Source organism: Pimephales promelas, chromosome 8 (assembly GCF_988280905.1).
Source record: "Pimephales promelas chromosome 8, fPimPro1.hap1.1, whole genome shotgun sequence".
NCBI classification, from domain to species: Eukaryota; Metazoa; Chordata; class Actinopteri; order Cypriniformes; family Leuciscidae; genus Pimephales; species Pimephales promelas.
In genome coordinates, this window is record NC_142776.1 from 32,864,740 (window position 1) to 32,888,043 (window position 23,304).

The 23,304-nt window shown below is 38.6% G+C and overlaps 1 protein-coding gene across 1 annotated transcript in view; it reads right to left on the bottom strand.

Moving 5' to 3' along the window:
• grm4 (glutamate receptor, metabotropic 4) overlaps positions 1-23,304 on the bottom strand; it is a 177,872-nt gene that overhangs the window by 118,903 nt on the left and 35,665 nt on the right. The window contains exon 2 of the mRNA XM_039693054.2: positions 8,969-9,862. Within this exon, the coding sequence (XP_039548988.1) occupies positions 8,969-9,496 (528 nt within the window). The 5' untranslated portion in view covers positions 9,497-9,862. The remainder of the gene's footprint in view (positions 1-8,968; positions 9,863-23,304) is intronic.

A 23,304-nucleotide genomic window follows, 5' to 3' on the forward strand; every position in this document is an offset into this window, starting at 1 on the left:
ATTGTATTTGAGCGCGTAATGACAATTTTCATAGCATTTTGGGTGTTTGTGAGACTGAAATTTCAAAAACTTATATTAGACGAAGTGTGAACGTGAACGAACCGCAAATCATAATTACAATGCAACAGGCAATTCTGACTGTTGTGTTTTCATATATGACTCCGGTAACTTTCAGATATGCCGAAATTAGCTGTGTCTCACCTGAAGTTTTCGAACGTCGTCCGTCTTCATCCGACGCGAATTCAGTTTTCCGGTGTTGTTAAGCCTGCATGCGCGCGACTCAATGGGCTATATGCACGCATAAATTCCGCATTTGACGCAAGGATGCTCGTCCATTTCCGGTTGTGGAGATTAAAGCGGAGGAGAACAGAGGAAAACGGGATTATGGCAGAGTCTTCAAAATTTACTGTCCTCCAGTCTTTGAAATGAAACGTACATACGTTTAGATGTAATTTTATATATAGTTATATTTATTTAATATAATTTTAAAAAGAAGCATAAACACAACAAGGGGTGTCTGTTTTATCTGGTTTTTGTGACTAACGTTTCTTTAGTATAACCATGGAGTATAAAATTCAATATAAATTCTCGGTATTGCATTGGACTCTACGATCGGCGGAAGTTATCGAGCATCCCTAATGCTTCACCGGAAATACCGCCGTGCATAGAGCCCATTCCCAAATAGCAGCTGCCGTTGGTTCTGACGGGTGATGCAGTTTTCCAGTACATGTCGCCATATTTTATATTTATTTGAATCACTAGCTGTGTCCGAAACCGCTCACTTGTTCACTCATTCACCATTTGAGTGCACTAACGTTATATCTGCAAGGAGTGAACGAGATGAAGTGAGTGAATTCGGAAGCTGACGTTTACACTGTGCGTCGAAGAGTTGGAGCTGTCGCAGAAAAGGCTTCGTCACACGTACTGATAAAACTCCTCTTATCTTACTTACTTAATAAAATAATATTAACAATAATAACATTCATAATGACTTTATTTTGTATAATAGGCCTATTTCGCAAGATGGCGACCGAGACCGGAAGAAGGGTAAACTTTTTTCTGGGGAAAGCCTTAAAGGGATACCAGAGAAACTAATATGATAATATGCGCCGCCGCTAGCTTCCGAGTTGTCCTACAAAGTGACATCATCACTTCGGCACTCTATAAGCTCATTTTACAACTCCCCCAGAGATAAACAGTTGAGTTTTACCGTTTTCGAATCCATTCAGCTGATTTTCTGATATTTGGAAAAATATCAGTAACCAGACAGTTTCTGGTCTCATTGACTTCCATAGTATATTTTTTTTTTCCTACTATGGAAGTCAATGAGACCAGAAACTGTCTGGTTACTGATATTCTTCTAAATATCAGAAAATATATAACGGCTGATAATCGGCATTATCCGCTTTACAAAAGATTTGCTCTTTTTGATGAACTGTTCTTAAAATCGGTTGATTGATTCGTGAGTGAATCCATTCCGCTCAGCCCAGTGTCTGAAACTAATCAAGTTAATTGAACAGACTCGGTTCAAAAGAACAATCCTAAATCTAGTCACCTATACAGTAAATGTACAATGGCTCCTATGTTGGACAGAGTTGGGTTAACGCAAACATTTCTAATATCCTCACACATTAATGCAAAAACCAGATGAGAAACCAGTGGGAACCTCTGAATAGGAAATTACATTAAATGTGTCACTCCAATCTCTTGCAATAGAATATTAGTTTGTGAGGTGGTAGAAACATGATCACACGCTGGGTAGGTGTAATTGAAAAATGGAGCGCTCTTAGACGGAGAGCTATTACGACGTAACCCTCTTTGAGATGGAAGGCGATGTCAAATTGAACCTCTAAGCAAGCTACTCAAATGATGGCAAGTTTGCTTCAGAAATCAAAGAGACCATAGTGTGGTATTTTTTTTTTTCTGCAGGTGGCGGGTAAAAGCCCCATCAGTCACACAGGAAGAGAGACTATTTATTTGCCATAAACCTGTACTGAAAGAAAGCAAATTAAAGTAAATGGAGGCCTATTTAAAGCATTTAAATCTTCAAATACACGAAAGTTCGCATCGGCGCGTAAATAGTTTTTACTGTGCCCTAAACAAATTATTAAAAAGATATTGAGAAAAATTAAACTCACTGATATCAGTCTCTCAGACCCACAATGTCAAGAAAAAAACTCACCTTAAACCAGAAATTTTATGAAAAGGTTCAATGCCTCAGATAACAATGTGGATCAATTGCAATTTTCCTGGCCTATAGGCCTAGCAATTGCCATTGTCTGGGTAAATTCAATGATTCATTTTAAATGTCAACATTGTGTGTGCTTGCAGCTGCTCTCTCATGAAATGTGCTAGAAAATCTAACACCACTGAGTGATTGATAAGCAATAGACTATGTCGCTTCACATTAGATTTGAGTTAATAGGAATTAATTTCCATAAATGCAGAGCAGTGCTTTGCTTTCGAGAATTAAAAATCCCTTAGATCGGTGTACTTAAAGATGAAGTGTGTCATTTATTTATTTTTCCATTAAAAAATACTTTATTTTATCATCCCAGCCAAATATATAACAAGACACTTTGACAACATTAAAAAAAAAAGTGTTTCCATCCTGCCGCCAAAGAAATGACATGCTTCCCTTTTAGGTTTTAAGTGTTGAAAGTTTCCTCACTGAAACAGTTTAAAACAAATGAAACAGCTGATTGTGCTCACTTTCTCTTTGAAAACTATTCTTTTCACTTTTTCTTCCAACATCACTTCAAATATAGCCATCAGCAAGTTATTTGGTAAGAACAGTCAGGTCCGAATCCTGGGTAGTAAGACATAAGAGGACAAAGAAACGATAATATGGAGGAAAAGAGAGCAATATGTCGTGACATTTGAGTGAAAACAGACAGTGAGACAACCGTGTAAACAGGCCAGTTGAAGAGTGCAGTGTTAACAATTGTTGTAGCGACCCCTTACCTGATTCTCTGAAACTCTTTATTGCTCACTGCAGCTAAAACAATCAAACATCCAGACAGACAAAACAACCACTGAGAGAGTTTATATCATGAATCGACTGTCCTCCTCAAAGTGTCTGGGCAGGAATTGAGCTTTAAAATGGCTCTCCAATTTAATAGCTAAATTGCAAGCTACAAACCATGTGGCATACACATTCACAGCCTGCATTCAAAGCACAACAACATTGATCAGTGATGTACGTGAATACAAAACTCAATGCCAAGCAGGCAGTGATTATTGTAATTAATTTAGGCTAATTAGCACCCTGAAAATGCCTTGAAACCATTGACCTTTTTTGGATTGAAAATAAACATCTTCTGTCAATGTCAACACGAATACGCCATTTGCAAGCCATTTCGATGCATTTATGATATTCATTAGTACAAAAAAATGTTGGGTTTTACCTGTTGAACATTGATTGGATCATTAAAAGTGGTTTTGGGCATCATTGGAGTGAATGGACTAAAGAATATGACAGCAAAAGCCAAAAAGCCATTATACATTTTGAGATGTTTTCTTTGGAATAATGTGCACCCACGAATCATGCGAGAATATGAATGTGTATTTTGAATGTACACAGGGTCAGTTTTGCTTTCATATTGACTAAAATAATAGGGATAAATGACACAATGTAATGTTTTGAGTTAATGATGTACATAAATTTATATTAACAGTCTTTTCAGAGAACAATATTGCTCGAATAAAATAGACTGGTGTTGTTTATTAGCATAGCCGTGAACCCAGGGCAGTTCTATGACCCATAATAGCAATTCTGATGGTCTGCCACAGCATAGATTTTGAACAGAATGTTCACATTATACCAAGATAGTGGGGTAGTTTTGCTTTATAGCCATGGAAGTAAGAGACTCTGTAATAGCTAGTACATTATCAGTGGTGGTAAACATCTAAAATGCTTCAGAGTTTCATTTCAAGCGTTTTGGCACTGAAAATTCGGCGATTAATCCAAAACAGGCTTCCATTTTACTTCAACAATAATCAAGAGGATGTGGCTGTAGAGTTTATGACAGCTGTTTGAGTTTGACTGCGCAACTCTCTTGTTAGATAAATGATACTGGCAAATTTCACAAAAAACTCCAAACAACTGTTAATGCTTTTTCTTTCAGATTCCAGCCTCTACTCTGAATGTGCTGTCGGATTTTTCAATACATAGATGTCGGGGAAGGGTAATTTGCTGCTTCTAGCTGCTGTTATGTAATGCTGATGTGAAATATTAATCATGAAAAGCTCAGAACTGCCAAATCTATGCTGGGGAAAGTGCTTTTTGTTAACCCCCTAAACTGCATGCAGGTGGCAGACCTTCCATCTTGAGGGTGTTCTTGCAAGAGTATGCAGTTTTCTTTCTCCCCGGTGTTTGCGTGTGTGCATGTTTGAGGCTGTGGGTGAGGGTTGTGTGTGCATTTGCGTATGCAAGTATGCATTTTTTTCCTGTTCCTCACTGCTTCGGATTCTATAATTGAAAACTAGCAAAATGCAAGCAAAAGGCCAATAGCTTCATCTGGCCTGAGACGTGTTTAAATTCAGGGAGACAGTCTGGAGCATTAAATGCTTTTTGCTGATGCACATTTTTTTTACTGCCTTGGGTAAGCATTCAGATGTGGCTGATATTTACAGGGTTTTGTTTTTCTCTGTAATGCATAGAAGCTTTTATTGCACTAAATAAAAATTCTATGGTGCTATATTCAATGTCTGGTTGAAAAAGTATAGCTGAAATTTATTTACTGTGTATTTAGTAAAAATTGTGAAAATTATGTAATATCTTTTCAATTACTTATCACATTTTATACAACTGGTCCTGAAATTGATTGGTCAATCAAATTCTGAGTGCTGGTTATCAGTCCAACAACATTGTGCATTTTCACTGTTTGATTTTTTTTCAGTGTCTTTTATGTCGTCTTTCTGTATATATTTGTATTTTTAATGCAGCTAACTTCACATCGCAAAGTTTCTGGATTGACAACCGTATTTAAATGCATGATTGAATCCGACTGACAGCTGATATGGACAGAACAAAAACAAATTATTTAACCGTAAAAAAATATTTTCATGATTTGTTATCACAACATTTTTTCTTTTGTCAAATCAACTTAGATAATTCATGTAGTTCAGATAACATAATATTTTTAGTTTCTGGTGATTAAATTAATCTCCTTCGTTGTATTAACTCATTTTTTTTTCCATTTCAATGAACTTAAAATTTTAAGGCAACCAGGTTACTTATTTTTTTAAGTTAAACCAACAATATTTTTTTTACAGTGTAGGATAAGTTAATATCTTTTGTATTTCTTAGCATAACTGTTTCTTTGCATTTAATTTGGATTTATTGTTAGTACTATCACAAATCACATGGATAGGGTATACTTTTGTTCTGTGTGTGACTGAAAGTATTCATCTGCCACCAAGAAAGACCATTTTTGAACCAAGAAAACAGATTTTTATTCATCATGAGGCGTTATTGCTGTCATTGCTTTATTACTTAAGAATTTTATGGTTTATTTTCTGAAATAAGCTAGCTTTGAGCTAATAAGCTAGCTTTTTAAGGTAATCTAACATCATTAACCAGCTCCATATGTTCAGTTTTACTGCCATACCAAGCTTGCAGTAGCTGTACTTGTGATGCAGAGGGCTCGGGTATGAATCCCATGAAAGAGGAGTCACAATAAATGAGTTTAAAAACAAGCTAAAACACCGTTTTTACTATTGTGTTTTTATGACATTTACTTTTGTTAACACTATTGGGTTTAGGCTTTAGTGTAGGTGTACGCTATTTTAAAATAGCGCCACTCACTGGACGTTTCAATTTCAAACAATTTCAATTCAATTTCAATTTTCAATTAAACTCCAACCTAATAAATCATTGCCATGTTCACGTTCATCTGTTTCGGAAAAAACTAAACACGTTTTTAGGGCCACTCACTGGGCATTTCACTTTGAAACTGTCGTGAAACATTCACGATGCAACATGTTTTGCGTTAATGTTGCCACAGGTACATTTAAATAATGAGCCTGGGCTGCTAACAAGAATGCTTAAGACCACAGACGCTAGCATCAGTCGCTAATGTGCCTCTGGAGATCAGTTTAGTGAGGTTTACCTGCACAGTTCTCACTGGTCTCCGTTAAATAGCCGACAAATGTGGCCTTTGGAGAGCACAGCCTTAAAAATTAGACACAGCAAGTGACATTATTTACTGAGCGAGTCATTGAATCAAAAATAGTCAAGTTTAGTGTAGTTTACAAAGTAGTTTTTTGAACTGTTGTTGTATAAAAGCAACAGAATTAAAATATCTATATACTTCTTTATACAATCGCAATCTCACTTGTCAAAGTGTATATTTATGTAAATGTATGTAAAATACAAACTACATTTACATAAATATACACTTGCAAGTGCAAGCTTAGCTAAGGAAAACAATTATATGAATTCATATTTTTTATATGGATGAATTCATATTTTTTATGGCTGATTTCTAAATGTAATTTGACAGGCAGCTTTTACCATTCAAGTAGATAGTAGCATTACCTAACATGCCTGCCGAGAGACCTAACTTTGTATATAGTACCGAATGATTACACACTCTGGTACTTCAAAGAAGACCATGATATTACTACAGTACATGATCAAAATTCCAGGGTAATACTGCCATGATACTTTTTTTTTGTCAGTGAGGACTCTCAGGCTAATCCAACATTTTTCAGTCAAATGAAACCATCCCTATTACCATTTATTTTTTTACATATTGTACTTTGATGGTCAGCATGAAAAAGCTGAATCCATTATCTAAGTGGATTATGAAAAAGATTTCATCATCTCCCCGACTGAAACCTTTTTAAGGTTTTCCGGTAAAATAGCCCTGAAGATTCTGGAAGGAACGGCCACATGTTGTAGATGAGAGAAGGAAATTGCGAATGAATGGGAGAAGCGAGCCATACATGCGTAGAGTGCAGGACTGTGTGGTTTATGAGCGAGGTGCATCTTCATTAACTGCAACTGAGGTGGGCAAGGCTAATACGGATGCAGTTTGTCCTTTTGAAAGAGAAGCTCTTGTAAAACAGTTGATCTGAAGATCCTAATAAGAGGGTTTGCACAAAAGCACTCAGTGAATTTATGAGCGTACGAGCTCAACCCGCAGAGAGGACTCCCCATTTGCCCTGTCGCTGCACCTGCTGCTTCTTTTTCTCAATAACACCAGTGTTTTAGCTGTGAGCTTTAAATGCGCTTATATCCCCACTCGTGCTCGAGGCATGTCATCTCCACGAACGGCTGCTTAGTTTCCTCCGCCTGCGATCTGTCTTTGATCACAACTCTCTGGCTGATGAATGGCACTGTGTAGTCGGCATTTCAGAGGGTAAATATCCATTAAACGTTGGGCATCTGTCTCTGGGCGGCCTGGCTGAAGAATGAATGAGAATCAGCCTCGCTGATGCCAGGTCAGTACTACTCTGAGCTAAACATGGAGTCCTGCATTATTCATATTCCTCCGCTGTGAACAGATGCAAATCTGATCTCCAGATTCAAACAATTTTTTTTTAAAACATAACCACAGTCCTCTGCAAAAGGGAGAGGTATTTGATCTCTTAAATTGAAGAGTGCATTAACGTATGCACGCAGAGGGTCCTAAAGAGCTTATTCAATGGTTAACCTTGAGCATAACAAACGCTTATAGTCAGGTTGATGCTCACAATTCACAAATTCAATTAACAATTCATGCATTACATATAACAGACAAGACACAGTACATCATGTTAAACCCATAATCCACATTATCCGTATCCCATGTTAACTGCATATGTTTGTGGGCGCAAAACTATTTCAATTTGCATATTGAGATTATCCCCCCAAGGTGATCATCAAAGTGTGAAAGTGTGCAGTTATATTTCGTCAATGAAGAATTACCCACCTCCATAACAATCTTGAAGACTGCAAGTGCAGTATCCTAATTCGGAAATCTCTCTCGACTGTTTATCTCGTGAGTTTTAATGTAGTAAATATTAAGTTAACATTTGTTTGGAAATGAGCCATGAGTGCATTATCACACATGAGCCTTGCAATTTGCCCAGAATGAGTTTAGGAATGCTACTGACTTTGTTTGGTCATGGCTAAGTGAATGTAAGAACCCTCCGATTGCTTTCTTATCAATTATACATTCACTGGGATAATACCACTCTGCTTACCAAAGGAGAATGCCAAACAGCAGGAAAGGAAAGATACAGACGCAACAGCGACAAAAATCCAATCTCACACATCAATGTATTCATTTCAAACCTGTGAAAAGATCATGTCTCAAGCATATTTTGAAGCTGGTTCAGTTGTGTCCAAACCAGGCTTTTTCATTTCCAGCAAGACCTCCAAAATACCAATTAAACCTTTTTTATCATGTCATTAGCCCATTGCAACACATTCTCATCTAACTGACGCTTGACCTGAAATGTTGACCATACGTCAACATTTAACGTTTTAGGGCGCCCTTTAACGTCAGTTAGATGACGCTATCCTAGGACGTCATCTAACTGACGCTAAAGGTAAACTGTCAGTTAGATGACGCCCTAGGATAGCGAGTAGTGAGTAGGTTTAGAGGGTTAGACAGCGTCATCTAACTGACGTTAAGCCCTAAAGCGTCGGATGTTGACGTATGGTCAATAGCGTCATTTAGATGATGTCTTGGGATGATAACGTAAAAACATATATTATCCAATAATTAATTATTGTTTTATCATTTATAATCATAATTTATTATTTTCGTAATTAATTCATCAAATAATTTTCTTAATTTATTTTACAATTTTATAATTGTATGACTTTATATCTATAATACAATAGCAGATAAGGATGCTAAAGCGTTTGAAACTATTAATTCTTTCATCAGTAAAGAGTCAGCGCATTTAGTTCCACCATGACCAAGTTCAATCCACATAAACCCCAAACATTACTGTATGATGATGCATTTACCTTAAACAGTCGGAGGATATTAGCCACCATTATGGACACGGAACTGGACGACGCTCCGATGACACCCACCACCCGTTCTGGCTTGGTAATGATGGGCGATCCACCACCTTGGCACTTCACATCCGTGCCGTCCTTTTCGATGAGCGCCTGGACAAAAGTGAGAGACTGCTCCAGAGCGTGAGTGTCCCGTGAGCATGTGTCCAGAATGCGGGCCCCCAGCGTGATGTTTGGGAGCAGTTCGTGGTCATTGTTGATGCGGTCCAAAGCAAAGAGCATAGCTTCCAGACGATGGATCCCCTTTTCCTTTTTTAGCTCACCGCAGGGTTTCCCCTCATGACCCCGAGCATGAACTGGAAACAGGCCGCCCAAGGCAATGTCCCCATCAATCCGGATAGAGTTTAGATGCGTGTGGCCTGGACCTTTGGGCTTTGCAGCCAAAACAATCAGGAAGAGGTAGAGAAGAACTAATGTTGAGGCCTGACAGTGACGGTTGGTCCATCCAACCATTTTGCCCATGGCAGAAGACATCGCACCAAGCTAGGTTCAACCCAAGCGTGTCTATTTTTGGATCGGAGATGTGTCACAACTGAATTAATGGGTCAATGGAGGCACCCTTTCACAGGGCACAATCTTGTAAAGTTCATAGTTGTCACGTTGCGATGCATTTGTAATTGAATGGAATGTTCATCGGGTTCTTTAGGCAGCAGTTCTGAGTCAATCCTCTTTATCTCCTGTCAAGGAACTTCCTCTGGGTTCCTTTGATGAGATTAAAGGTTTATCGTACGTCTTTGGTCCCTTGCTCCCTCTAGGTTTCCAATTGCCTTGTCTCCTGGTGGAGGAGGTTGGGGGTGTTGTGCTGCCAACACAAATCTTCACCCACCTGTGACGGCCTTCCTGGAAGAAAAAAAGATCGGAAGAAAGGAGTGAGTTAGCACCAGAGAATCTGTCAGTATGGGCATTGTAGGACTTGGGTTCTTTTCCTTAAATTTTCCTTTGTAGCATCTCATTGAAAACCTTTTTCTTACAGAAAACACCCTAGCTTTTTCTGCACCCACTTTCTCGCTATAGTTTGAATTTAAAATGTTGCTATGGGCTCCCAAGGTCGAGAGAAATATGCTTTGGCTCCCACATGTCTCTTTTCAACATTCTGAATGAAGGAGCTGAATTCCAATGAGGAGCTCCTATCCTGAGAGTGGGAGAATTATCTATGTAATGTGATGTTTTAGGGTTTTTTTTTTTTTTTTTTTCACCCCATCTGAAATGACAAACTCTGATAAAGGAAATGAGCTTGGTAGATGAAAATTGTTCCGCATGCTGACATAAAGCAAACCCTTTAATCCTTTCCCCAACGGTCACCGCAGGATATTCAAAGTTCTCAGGATGGATTGTAACTTTCGCAACCTCGAGGTCATAATTTAATTTAAGAACTGAGATTTAATTTGTATGACGCTGATCTCGACGTGGGGACGACGAGTTATCTCCCACAACTTTGACAGACACTGTTATCATTACTCCCTTAATCGTTGCCTAATTGGGTTAAAATTTGCATACTGGAATATTACAAGTACAACAGGCTTTTTTTCAGTATGCATGTCCATATATTTGAATTGTAGAGTCTTTCAAAATTTAGTTTTAATTAGTTGGTGAGTTCCAAATACGGCAAATTCATCTAGCCATATTTTTAATGCCTACACAATATCGTTATCATGCACCATCGTGATTCACTGCTTGACTTGTTCTCACCTCCTCCTGCACTTTCTTCCACTTGTGTATCTTACTTTTTTTTGTGAGAAAGAGTCAAGCATAGCATTAAAAGCTTCCTTTTTTACAGTACTTGATATTTTTAAATGATCATCAATTACGGTCTTGCATACAAATACTGTGCATTTCATTAAACATTGATGCAGTTTAAACAAGCCTTGATCGCTGCAAATCGTTTCGTTCAAGTCACTTATTTACAAGGTGAATGAAAAAGCTCGGAAATTCTCTTTTATGCCTTTGTAAGTTCTAACTGACCTGCTCTCATTCTATCTAGTGTTTTTTTTTTTTTTTATCTCTTTCCACCTCATCCTCTATTAGTACACTATACGCTTGCTCCACACTTCTCCTCCAGTGCACAGGCACTTCAAAGAATTACAACAGGGCTTCTGAAGTGACTATGAAATGCTTTTTCAATGTTGGCAAATGTGCTTTGATATTAAAGAGTTGAACTGGGGAATCCTTCCTTTGGGAAAAGAAGTTCGTGAGAGAGACCACGGTGAGGCTTGAAGCACATGTTCCACTCTCCCACGCTCACAGCTAAGGGAAACATTGCCAAACACGTGAGAGATGGAACGCAGCCTAGATTCAAAGGTGTTTGTCTTGAATGGTGTTGTTAACAGTGTTGGGGAGTAACTAACTAAAAGTAGCAATTCTACTAACTCAACTACATTTCTCAGTATTGTGTCAGTAGCTTGGTTATTTTATTGTTTATAGTATAGTGTCATGGCTAATACAGCAAATGGTACCTAGGATGACAAAATGCTATATTTTGTTCCATGTGCATCCATAAAAAATTCTCAGGGTTTAGCTTGACTGTTGCTTAAGTAAATTCTGAATAGTCATAGCTTAACCAAGTAACTTCCCCAACACTGGTTGATTAACTCCCTGGGATTTTTTAAGGAGAAGCCAAGCTTGTTAGGTGACTGTTGACCCATATGAAGCTGTCAGCATGATCTGCGATCATTGCTGTGATTTGCGGGAGTGTCAGCCCTACCACAGAAGTTAATTTAATTCATTAGTTAAAGTTAATTGACAGTGCATGGCTGTCTGAGGACGTAATGGAGATATAATAAGCGCTGAGAGTTTGTTTTTTTTATCAGCAATAGGCTTGGAACCGATAGTGGATAACAGCAATTATACATCGTTTGCTCTTTTTGGGGTAATGTTCAGTTATATCAGATCTGGAGTGCTACAAACAGTTTGGTGTATTTAATTAGAAAATTCAGAATCATTGAAATGTTAAAACTTGATTGAAGTTCACTTCTAGCATAGAAGAGGTAGAATATACACCACCTTTAATGCTTGTGTTTTTAAATAAAGAAAAATTGATTTGAGCACATCAGTGCTATTTGACTACTACACTTAAGAAATGCAGCATGTGAAAAAATCAGCACGACCTCATTCGTCTGAATGGATTCGAAAACGGTAAAACCCAACTGTTTATCTCTGGGGGAGTGGTAAAATGAGCCTATTTTCAAAAAAAGTGGAGTATCCCTTTAACTGGTTTCCCTCAAAGATGCAGCTGGAGAATTGAGATGTATAAATTGTTGTACATTTTTTTTACAGCGTATTCATTTTAATAGACGAACAGAAAACTGCAATCAAGGCATTTGTCGATCGGAAAGATATTTTTGCAGTCCTTCCTACGGGATTGGGCAAAAGTTTAAATTATCAGCTGTCTCCGATGGTCGCTAAGAAGATGGGACGTAATGAAATGCCTGTAGTCCTTGTGGTTTCTCCTTTGGTTGCACTCATGGAGGAGTAAGTAAAAGAAGCAACACTCATTATTTTACTTCTAAAAGTAAGTTCTATAGTTGAAAACTGTGCTATGCAAAGTAGTTGACTGCGTAGCTGCAAGTAGTTGCTCTGATTGGTTGTAGGCTCAAGTTTTTTTCTTGGTTCAGTTAAGACACGCCTCATAATCAAAGCCCTATGAAGCGGTTTCAGACTCACATTCTCACTAGAATATGAGTATGAGGAAGTCACGCTACAGGTACACTCCAGTCCTTGAAGTTTAACTTTTTATTGATACCAAATCTACATTTTTTAGTTTCACACCATAACCGGCCACTTCGGAGCTAACACAATCTCGGAATAATAATACACTAGACAAAGTTTTCAAAATACTATTTAGGAAATATCTGCATGTGTCTCCTTCTCAAAATGCCTCCTACAATTGTCCATAGCACGTAACTCGATTGCTAACCAAAACCGCATTAGACCCAGTGAGTGAGCATTCATTCAATTCTTTTATGAAAGGGGGAAATGGCTGGAGCAGACTTTTGTAAGCCTATAAAGCAAAAAATCCTTTAATGCAAACACTTTCACTTTATTTGATGTTTATAGGATGGGAAGACTGTCAAAACAACATCCTCATACTGGCAAGTAAGTACTCGAGACATTGCAAAATCTCACAAATGAGCCCACAACCAGGTGCCTACTTTGTGCTTCACACTGGATTATGTTTGTCTGTTTGTGTTTTTCAAAGCACAGAGCAGCCACAATTTTAATGTGGTCAATAAACAAAAGAATCACAAAAACAACACAGCACTGTAGCGCTCCTTGCTATCTCTAGATAGCCGTTTAAAGAGTTGTTAAGTTGTTTCTACAGGAGATTCGGCAACTGCCAATAATGCGTTGCCTTTTTAAGGGCACTTATTAAAAGTTATTTCGATTTTCAGTAACCCAAGAGCACTGCACTTCCTAATAATCCATATGTGTGCAAGATCTAGCATGCATACTGTAGAATCCCAACAAGCTGCCCAAGGGAACCTCCACTTAGCAACAGGCTAATAAATCTTCGCTGGTGCAGCGTGCCGCAGAGAAATTGTGTTGTTCCTCATATCTAATATCATATTCAAGTGTGTGCTCAAGGAAATATTAGTTATGGCAATTATAAATAGCGCTAATGAGATCATTATCTGTTTCTCATAACGCAGTACATATTGGATGCTTGTTTTAGGCTCCACCTCCAAGACTCTTAATGCTAAGCCCTTGCTGCTGTAAAAGGACAATTACTTATAGTGCACTGCCAAATTAAAAGCACAAATTGCCATCTCACTGGGAGTGTTTTTACAGTGTACACATTCTTGATAAAATTAACCCACCTGCACAGTCTTGGGGAAAGTCACGTGCAAAAAAAAGCTGCGCACGTCGCCCACACATGCCATTCATGGGTTGCTTTTTAAAGCACCTCCTTGTCTCGGTTTCTTTAAGCGTGTTGGGCTGACACCATTCAGTCAGTTAGAGCAGTAATTGATCTTAAAGGAATAATCTCTTTCCCATCTCTTCTAGAAACAGATGAGATGTGGGCCACAATGGGACGAGGTGCATTGGAAGACCTGGGAGCAGATCCTTTGTAAGAAGACTGAAGGTGACATGGTGAATTTAATGCACACTCTTTCGAGCGGAGTAGTTATTTGGGCCTGATCATTCACCGCAGATTCAGTTTAATCAATGTAGAGTGAATCAGGCAGGCTAATGTCAGACCTGTTTTCCAATTCACAGCTCAACTATGGCTTCAGTTCGAGTCTCGGAATAGATAAGGGGCTTACACAAATAAAGTGACTGTGATTAGTAGAGAGGAGAGATGGAGACGTTCAAACACAGTGAAGAGACGGATTCATTTTTAATTTGGAGTTATCCACGCTGACTTATTAGTTCCCATCAGTACTAACAAAAGCCAGTCATTAAATACGTTTATTTTGCGAGGTTACTCTAGCAAAATTTCCAAAATAAGATGTGCTTTTCACACTCTTACTTTGTACTTTTTCAGTTTGCACTGTTTCCACCGTTGAGTCCTTCATAGATCATTTTCCTATTTAGCACCTAAACCTTAGAACAGTCTCCCAAACATTGTCACACACTCTGTCAGTTTAAATCTAAACTAAAAACACATCTCTTTTACCTGACATTCACATAGAACATTATACATTTCTATTATTCAAATCAGTTAAACGATTATTAGGCTGCAGGTCAGCCGGAACAACACCCGATGTACTCGTTCAGCCCGTTCTCATCCCAAGGCGTCATATACTGACGCTTTTGACATTTCGTCTGCATACAACGCACATGGCACCCTTTAGCGTCAATATGAGACACAGTATATGGGCCAGAAGGTGCCTCCTAGTGGTCTAACCCTAAACCTACCCCAGAACTAAACCTACCATAACCAAACAAATGCGTTGGATTTAGACGAAATTTCAAAAGTGTCACTATATGACGCCCTAGGATGAGGATGCGTTGACTCGTTACATCATAAGAAGAATGGCATCTACGCTAATATTAGTCTTTCAATTTTTCCGAGGTTTAGTGAAGTCAGATCCAGGCCGTATCCGGATCAGACGGTGGACCTGCTAGACACGACCACAACGCATCAGCCCTGTGAAGGCCTCGTGGACACCTCAACAAACTCATCTCCATACCGGCATTACGACTCTGACCCCCAACCAGATGAAACTGGATAAATATTGTGAATGTCCTGATCCAATCTGACTTCTGACCTGTTATGTTGCCTGAATCATATACATTGTTCGTTCGTTGACCGACTGAGTCTGGGTTCTCCATTCTGTCCCTGATGGAGTTTGGGTTCCTTGCCACTGTCGCCTTGGCTTTTGGCTTGCTTAGTTGGGGACATTTAATATTGAACAATATTATTGATCTGCCTTACTTCAGGTGGATGATGACACAATTTTCTTCTAGAAACAAACTGGTATATTCATATTATCGCTGTGAAGCTGCTTTGATACAAGCTATTTAAATAAAGGTGACTTGAGATTTCTGATTAGTTTATCTGTGTGTTGTTAATTATCCTCATTTGAATGTAAACTTAAGTCCTTTGTCTATTTATATGCTGTCAGGTCTCATCTGTGATATATGTCGTAAGCCGTTCTCTTTGTGTGATTTATCTTCCTTTGGATTTATTAAAGATAATCTTTGCCTTCATCGTGTTCATCAGGGATCTACAACCCAGCATTGTGACAGTTCGTGTATGGTTTCGTACCATTTTATTGTTAGGAAGATCGAGATCACATTTAATTTAAAGCCAAAAGAACAACTATAGGAAATATTTTACAAAAAGAGAAAATAAAGCCTATATTGGGGAACATTAAAAATGTTTGAATTATTCCATTACAGCATATTTTTTAAATATCTTTGAAAGCAATTACTTGAAATAGTAATCTTTCATAACAATATAAATTTATTGAATTTAAGTTTTGACAAATGTAATGCATCCTTGCTGAATAAAAGTATTAATTTCTTTTAAAAGAGAGAGAGAGAGAGAAATGATGTGGTGCTCATAAACATCTTGATGGTCCTAAAAGATTCTTTGTTTTCTTTAAGTTAAATATTATTTCTAATTTCCTCCTCGAGGTGAAAAATGACTCAGAACTGGCTGTTGGAATTTTGTTGGATCTGTGTTTTAAAATAACACAGCAAAAACACCACAAGTTGAAATGACTTTCAAACATTATCGTGTATATGTGCATGATTTGTTAATATTAGTTGAGCTGTTGTTTACTCATTGTTTCTGAAACCTAAATAATGCGATCTGGGAATTTGGAGCCACATAATCCAATGTATTTTAAACATCAGTTCCCTGTATCTTACAATCACCTGGTTGACTCAATGCCTAAAGAGACACCAATGAGATAAACACAACATGACAATTCACAAAGCTTTGTCAACGTTTCCATCACATTAGTGAAATAACAGCATATTATCACATCCAGATAACTGTACAGCCAACAACTGAAATTAGCTTTGGGATCGAGAGAGCGCGTAGGAAATATTGTTCATTTGAGAGTTCCCTCGGGCTCCCTTGCTGATTTAGGCAAATACCACAAAGTTTTTGGCCCAGCCATTAAAATGTTGCCACGGTAAGCATTTCGTTGACTCACTGACCTTAAGGGCCATTATTGTTGTCTTGTGATTGGCTGACAGGTCTTTCAGCCGTGCCGATCTCTTTCTACAATACAGTGGACTCCCAAGCACACACTGTATGAAGATAAGAAGCTGAGGCACTTAATATTGTACTAGCTGCCTGCTAGGGAGTACCATGGGGCTTTCACCCCGCCAAAAGATAAAGATAGAACTCGAATGTGGGATGTCACAGTCTCCAAAAAGCTTCGAGACTGCATGGCAAGCAATAAATCAGAACACACACATAATTTTAAGGTCAGAAACACACTCTATGCTACCACAGAACACTTGTTACATAAAAGCATCAATTTAATTGAGTATCAATTTAAAGATACGGTGGAAATGTATGACTAGAAAATGTATATCCAAATTATAGATCAGGCTTAAAAAGCAACAATACATTTGATGATCTATTTTATCAAATAATGTCCATCTTTCTATTCAGCAATTGAGTTAAACCAACCTTGTTCAAACCGATGGACCATATTTGATCAAATAGATCAGGCTTAAAGCAGGAGTGTCACAGGTGGTTATAGAGACGTACAAGGAAAATTTAAAAAAAATAAAAAATAACAGTTCAAACAGGAACAAAACAGGCAAACACAACCAACACATTGAAGAGATGGGACAAGAAACAGAGGAAAACTCAGATTCTTAATACAGAGGGACTATTAATTAATAGAAAAGGTGAACGGAGTACATATGACACACAGGGAAAACGTATGCACCCCTTGAGGAAACACAGAGAATTTAATTTGAAGACCTGTGCCGAGTATGTTTATAGCCACGTGAGGACCATTAGATTCATTGAGAGTTGAGAACTGTGAGGCCAAAAACACAGTATGACATTTTATAAGAAGATAGGAGCCCTACACATGCTCTAATTGAATATTCCGATCTTTTCCCTCCAGAAAGATGGGAAACGGTCAACCCACAAAATTAAAGCTGTAAATATCTTCCAGAGCACATTTGGACTGGAGCGAATAACCAGATATCTTACAGCGGCAAAATGTCACAGACAGCTGTGGGACTTCCACACGGCACAAACACACACCGCAATATCACCACATGTTTGCTGAGGCCAGTCATGGGCGAGAATAAACAGATATCTAAAGGTTGGGTGTAAGATCCTATAGGGAACGAGATAAATGTCATTTCACATTTCCTTAACCTTTGCACTGATAACAACACCTGCCTGGGTTGGAACCATCATGTAAATGCTGACTTTTATTTTTTTATTTGTTTTACTTTATTGTCTAATAGCAATTTGCCTAGCTAAAAAAAAAATGCTTTTGCCTAACAAATAATGTTGCTGATAACGGACAGAAAAAGAGGACGTATACATGTATTCTTCTTTTATACTCAGCAAAAAATAAATAAATCTTGTTTTACAGGAGAAATAGTACATGTAGCGCAAGTAATTTGTCACGTCTTGTTGACAGAAACTCAAATTTCCATTAAAAGAGCTTATTATCATGTCAACCTGGTTTAAAATATGGTGTTGCTGCATGTGCAAACTGTTTTGAGCTTAAATTATTTGCAAATGAATTCCAGTTGGTCTTCGTCTTACATATATTTGCACACTAAATCATTTTTGGTATTCCTTTTTCAGCATTAATTATATGTAACAGAAAACCAAAGAGCTTAAAACCTAAACTTACTTTAAATTGTAACCCCTTTCTTTGGCAGGCTTGAGAGCACTGGCTTTTCCTTCAGGAAGTGCAAATTTGTCTTTGCTTTATTACAGCAAACGCTCTTAACATCCTTTAAAATTTATCCATTAAAAGAGAACTAAAAAATGCTTTCAAGCTGAATTTCAAATGAGGCCAATTTTGTCGTGACGGAGGCAAGGAATTACATTCGAGGCGCATTTAGCACAGGCGATATAGAGAAACCCCCACATTAATATTTTCGATCAGCCATGCAGCGCGTTTCTTTCCTGATGTTTTCAGATGGGAGCGGTGCGTGCACACTGAGGCGCACTTTGGCGGCACTAAAAGAGGGAAACCACCAACCGTCTATTTAAACTTCAAAGGGAAGCTGTGTCGGCTCTCTGATCCCAACACATTGGCACAACATTTGGAAAAACCTAGCAAATGAGGACAAGGAACAACATCAAGCAGATGTGTTTTTCTGACATGCTCATATCTCTCTTTCTCTCTTCCATCCTCTCTCTCCAACTGTTCTGCGGGGGAAAGAGGAGGAGCTCAGTAATTCTCATTGCAGAGGAGCCATGCACAGCAGGAAAGTAGTGGCGGGAGGGAGAGAGGAAGAGAGGAAGAGACCTCCAGACACACACAAACTCATTTACTCGTGCAGCTGCCTCTTGCACCGCAGGTATGCGGCAGTGAGATCACCATAGGGGTGCTCAACTCCTGGACAAGGGACCAAATATTATCGCAGAATCAGACACTGAGTTTAATTTACATAAGACACGAACCAAAATTATTATAGTAAAAATCAAACTGACTTTATGTCTAAGAATATATTTCATATATTAATTGCGAAAATGATTTTGATACTGCGTCCAATATAAAATTTGTTCCTGGAGAGAGAGAGACAGTGTGTGTGTGGGTGGATGGATGGATGGATGGATGGGTGGATGGGTGGATGGGTGAGTGGGTAGGCGGATGTGTGGGTGGATGGATGGATGGATGGATGGATGGATGGGTGGATGGATGGGTGAGTGAGTGGGTGGGTCGATGGATGGATGGATGGATGGATGGATGGGTGGATGGATGGGTGGGTGGATGGATGGGTGAGTGGGTAGGTGGATGGGTGGGTGGATGGATGGATGGATAGATGGATGGATGGGTGGATGGATGGGTGGGTAGGTGGATGGATGGATGGATGGATGGATGGATGGATGGATGGATGGATGGATGGGTGGATGGATGGATGGGTGGATGGGTGGGTGGGTGGATGGATGGGTGAGTGGGTAGGTGGATGGGTGGATGGATAGATGAATGGATGGGTGGGTGGATGGATGGGTGAGTGGGTAGGTGGATGGGTGAATGGATGGATGGATGGATGGATGGGTGGGTGGGTCGATGGATGGATGGATGGATGGATGGATGGATGGATGGATGGATGGATGGGTGAGTGGGTGGATGGATGGATGGATGGATGGATGGGTCGATGGATGGATGGATGGATGGATGGGTGGATGGATGGATGGATGGATGGATGGGTGGATGGATGGATGGATGGATGGATGGATGGATGGATGGATGGATGGATGGGTGGATGGATGGATGGGTGAGTGGGTAGGTGGGTGGATGGATGGGTGGGTGGGTGGGTGGATGGGTGAGTGGGTAGGTGGATGGGTGGATGGATGGATACATGTATGGATGGGTGGGTGGGTGGATGGATGGATGGATGGATGGGTGAGTGGGTAGGTGGATGGGTGGATGGATGGATGGATGGGTGAGTGGGTGGATGGATGGATGGATGGATATTTCACCAAAAAGCACTATATAGGTATCATAAAAGTAATCTTATGTGAAGACCATCTGTGGCCATAACTTCACAAAACCATTACCTGTTTAGATGTTCAATAAAAAGCAAAATAAAATGGATGGGTGGGTGGGTGGGTGGGTGGGTGGATGGATGGGTGGATGGGTGAGTGGGTAGGTGGATGGGTGGGTGGATGGATGGATCGATGGATGGGTGGGTGGATGGATAGGTGAGTGGGTAGGTGGATGGAAAAAAGCACTATAAAGGTATCATAAAAGTAATCTTATGTGAAGACCATCTGTGGCCATAACTTCACAAAACCATTACCTGTTTAGATGTTCAATAAAAAGCAAAATAAAAAAATAAAAATAAAAATAAAGAAATTGATGCACCAAAAAACATTTATAGATGAGACAATAACAAATGCATTTGTCTTTAAAAACAAAGCTATTGCGTGACTAGTTAAAACTTGGAATATAGTGCATCAGTTGTATGCACCACTTTTATGTTGTTGTTTTTTCTTCAGTTTTTTTAATTTTTGGTTCAATGTAAAGGTACTTTCAGACCAAAATTTAAATAACAAGGCTGAAGAAAATGCATGGACAGTAGAGGGGCGGATTTCTGGATAACATAAGAATGAGATGCATGAGAAAAAAGTTCAACGTTTACTTCACCAATAAAAACAAGTCATATTTGCTTATGGTTGAACTGAATCATCAAAGACAGCAACAAGTACATTGATCAATAAAGTGAGATGAAATGCATAAAAACATTAGTTTTATTTAACATATTTAATTATTGGAGGTTTGCGTATTATTCTGATTCTGCATTTCACTGATTTAGGAATACTGAATCTTTTTGTGTGCTATAGTGAGATTAGTAAATGCACGCTCACATTTAGTCAATAAATACTTATCATGTTTACATCCTTGCGGTACTTATTTGAAAAAGTGACAAATATTTTCCTGCAAATTTAAAAGTAATACTTTACTTGATAAAAGCAATCTGATTACGTAACTCAAGTTGCTTGTAATGAGCTGAGTAGTACTGTACACTTACACATACAATTGTACAGTGGCTTTGAATTCATTTTGGGTTTGACAATTTCCTCAATATTTACACTGAAGTGCTCCAATGCATATCTCTGAGAGCCTCTTGACAAGCCACATGCCCACATTACATAATCCAATCTCCAGTTCAGTTTAGTTCAGGATCATTTTTATTTTGATGACACAATTATACGATTATCATTATCATCTCCAAAAAGCAATGGATTGTGAATCTTTTCTGAATAATTGTATTAAAATGAGACTGATTAAATAAATAGACAAAGTAGACTCATTATGTATCGCAAACTAATATCGCCAGCTAACAAAATAGTCATTTAACAGATGATCTAGGAACTAATTGTATTTGCTATTTTACTGTATTCCAGTAGACTGTTGCTTAAACAAAGCTGCAATGTTTTCTCCATGGTAATCAAAGTGCACTACTGCGGCGTTCAGAGCATATTGACTCATCTGTCAAAAGTCTCGGAGGTCTGCCATGCAGAACAATGCCCTCGCATCAATAATGCAGAATGCAAGCTGCAGAATGTATGTTGATGAACGCGATAAGACTCATCAATTATGCATTGTGTCTGACCGTTGCATTTTTCCACCAGCTCTTTTTGTAAGTGATGGAATCCAATTGGTGTGCTGGGCACAACGTGTTTTGATTCAATTGACAGTTTTATGTCACACTGCAAGAGGAAAACACAGTTTCAAATGTTCAGTGCTCAATATTGCAGGATTTCTGTGCGCACCTGCAGCAGCACCACCACCACAAGGTAGAGAGCCTTGAACGCTTGAAAGGAAGTATTTCCGATAATCACGCCTTTAAGCACCCGATAAAACAGCCCGACTTTTTCCCTCAAGAATTCGCTGAGAGCCTACAGGAAAGTTTTGTGCCTTTGAACCTTTATACGGATCCAATGCAGAAGGATAAGGAGGGCGTTGTTGTTTTTTGAAGCCATTTGTTGTTGCACTTCCAACAGTAAGAATTGTGCCTTTAAGATGTGCAAATTACTGTGAGTCTCCGCATCAGAATAAAGAGAGGAATGCTCTCATTAAAGCAAAAGGCAACTAATGAATGAATGATGCAAAGAGGGAATCATCAAAGGTAATAAGATGGGTCTAATGAGAGCAAAAGAGCAAAGCAAGGTGAATATTTTACCATAACAGTCTAATTAAATGCCCAAGCGATCACCCTCTAGTTAATTAACCTCATTATGTAACAACTAGTGGACACTTGTTTTGTTTGGGTGTCTGTCTTTTGTTGTTTTATTCTGAATTAGGCCATCCATGAACAATGACCAGCTATTCAGCGACACTCCAATCAATGTTACAGAGAAAGAGGCCATATAGGTCATTTAATAAATAATTTCTTGATTTTTTGAAATAACAGTTACATTAGCATATAACCGCCCTGTGGTGTGTGTGGTTCCCCGCATTGTTTGCTACTATGGTCGCAAGTTCTGTTGAATTGTGTTGGGAGGGAAGGAACTTCAGGAAATGCACCCCAGATTGGCACATCAACATATATTAACGACCCCTACATGATTTTTTTATTTATTCTTTTATAAAAAAGTCATGGCTGCACCACCCATATAGGCCAGCATTGTTTATTTACTTCACATGCAAAGAGTTTAATAAAAGTCTTAAAAGATATAGTGACAAAACTGCCCGATTAATACTAAAATTAAGAGATGATCACGTAAAAGTAAAATGATAACATAAAATGATGACAATTCTATCATAATTTAGACAAATGTTGCTCTTAAATCTCATTCAGACAAAAATGCATATATTAAAATGTTGTGCATTGTTATTAGAGACAAGCAAGAATCACTGGTGTCCAAAGTGTGAAAATGTAAATTTTGATTAGCTGCGTTATGACTTCACAAGACTTTGCACTACACTGTAAGAAATAAAACCGTAATTTTTACGGCGAAAAACGGCAGCTGTGGTTGGCAGAACTTTACCGTTGAAAATACGGTAGGAACGTTAATGGTTTTACAGACTTAACTTAAAATTTACAGTAATAAACTGTATTTTATTTTCTGATAAAATGTTGATTTACCAACTTATTGATGTATTGATATCTGTTTTAGACCATTGTAATACACTGACAACCAACAATCATCCTACCAAAGAAGC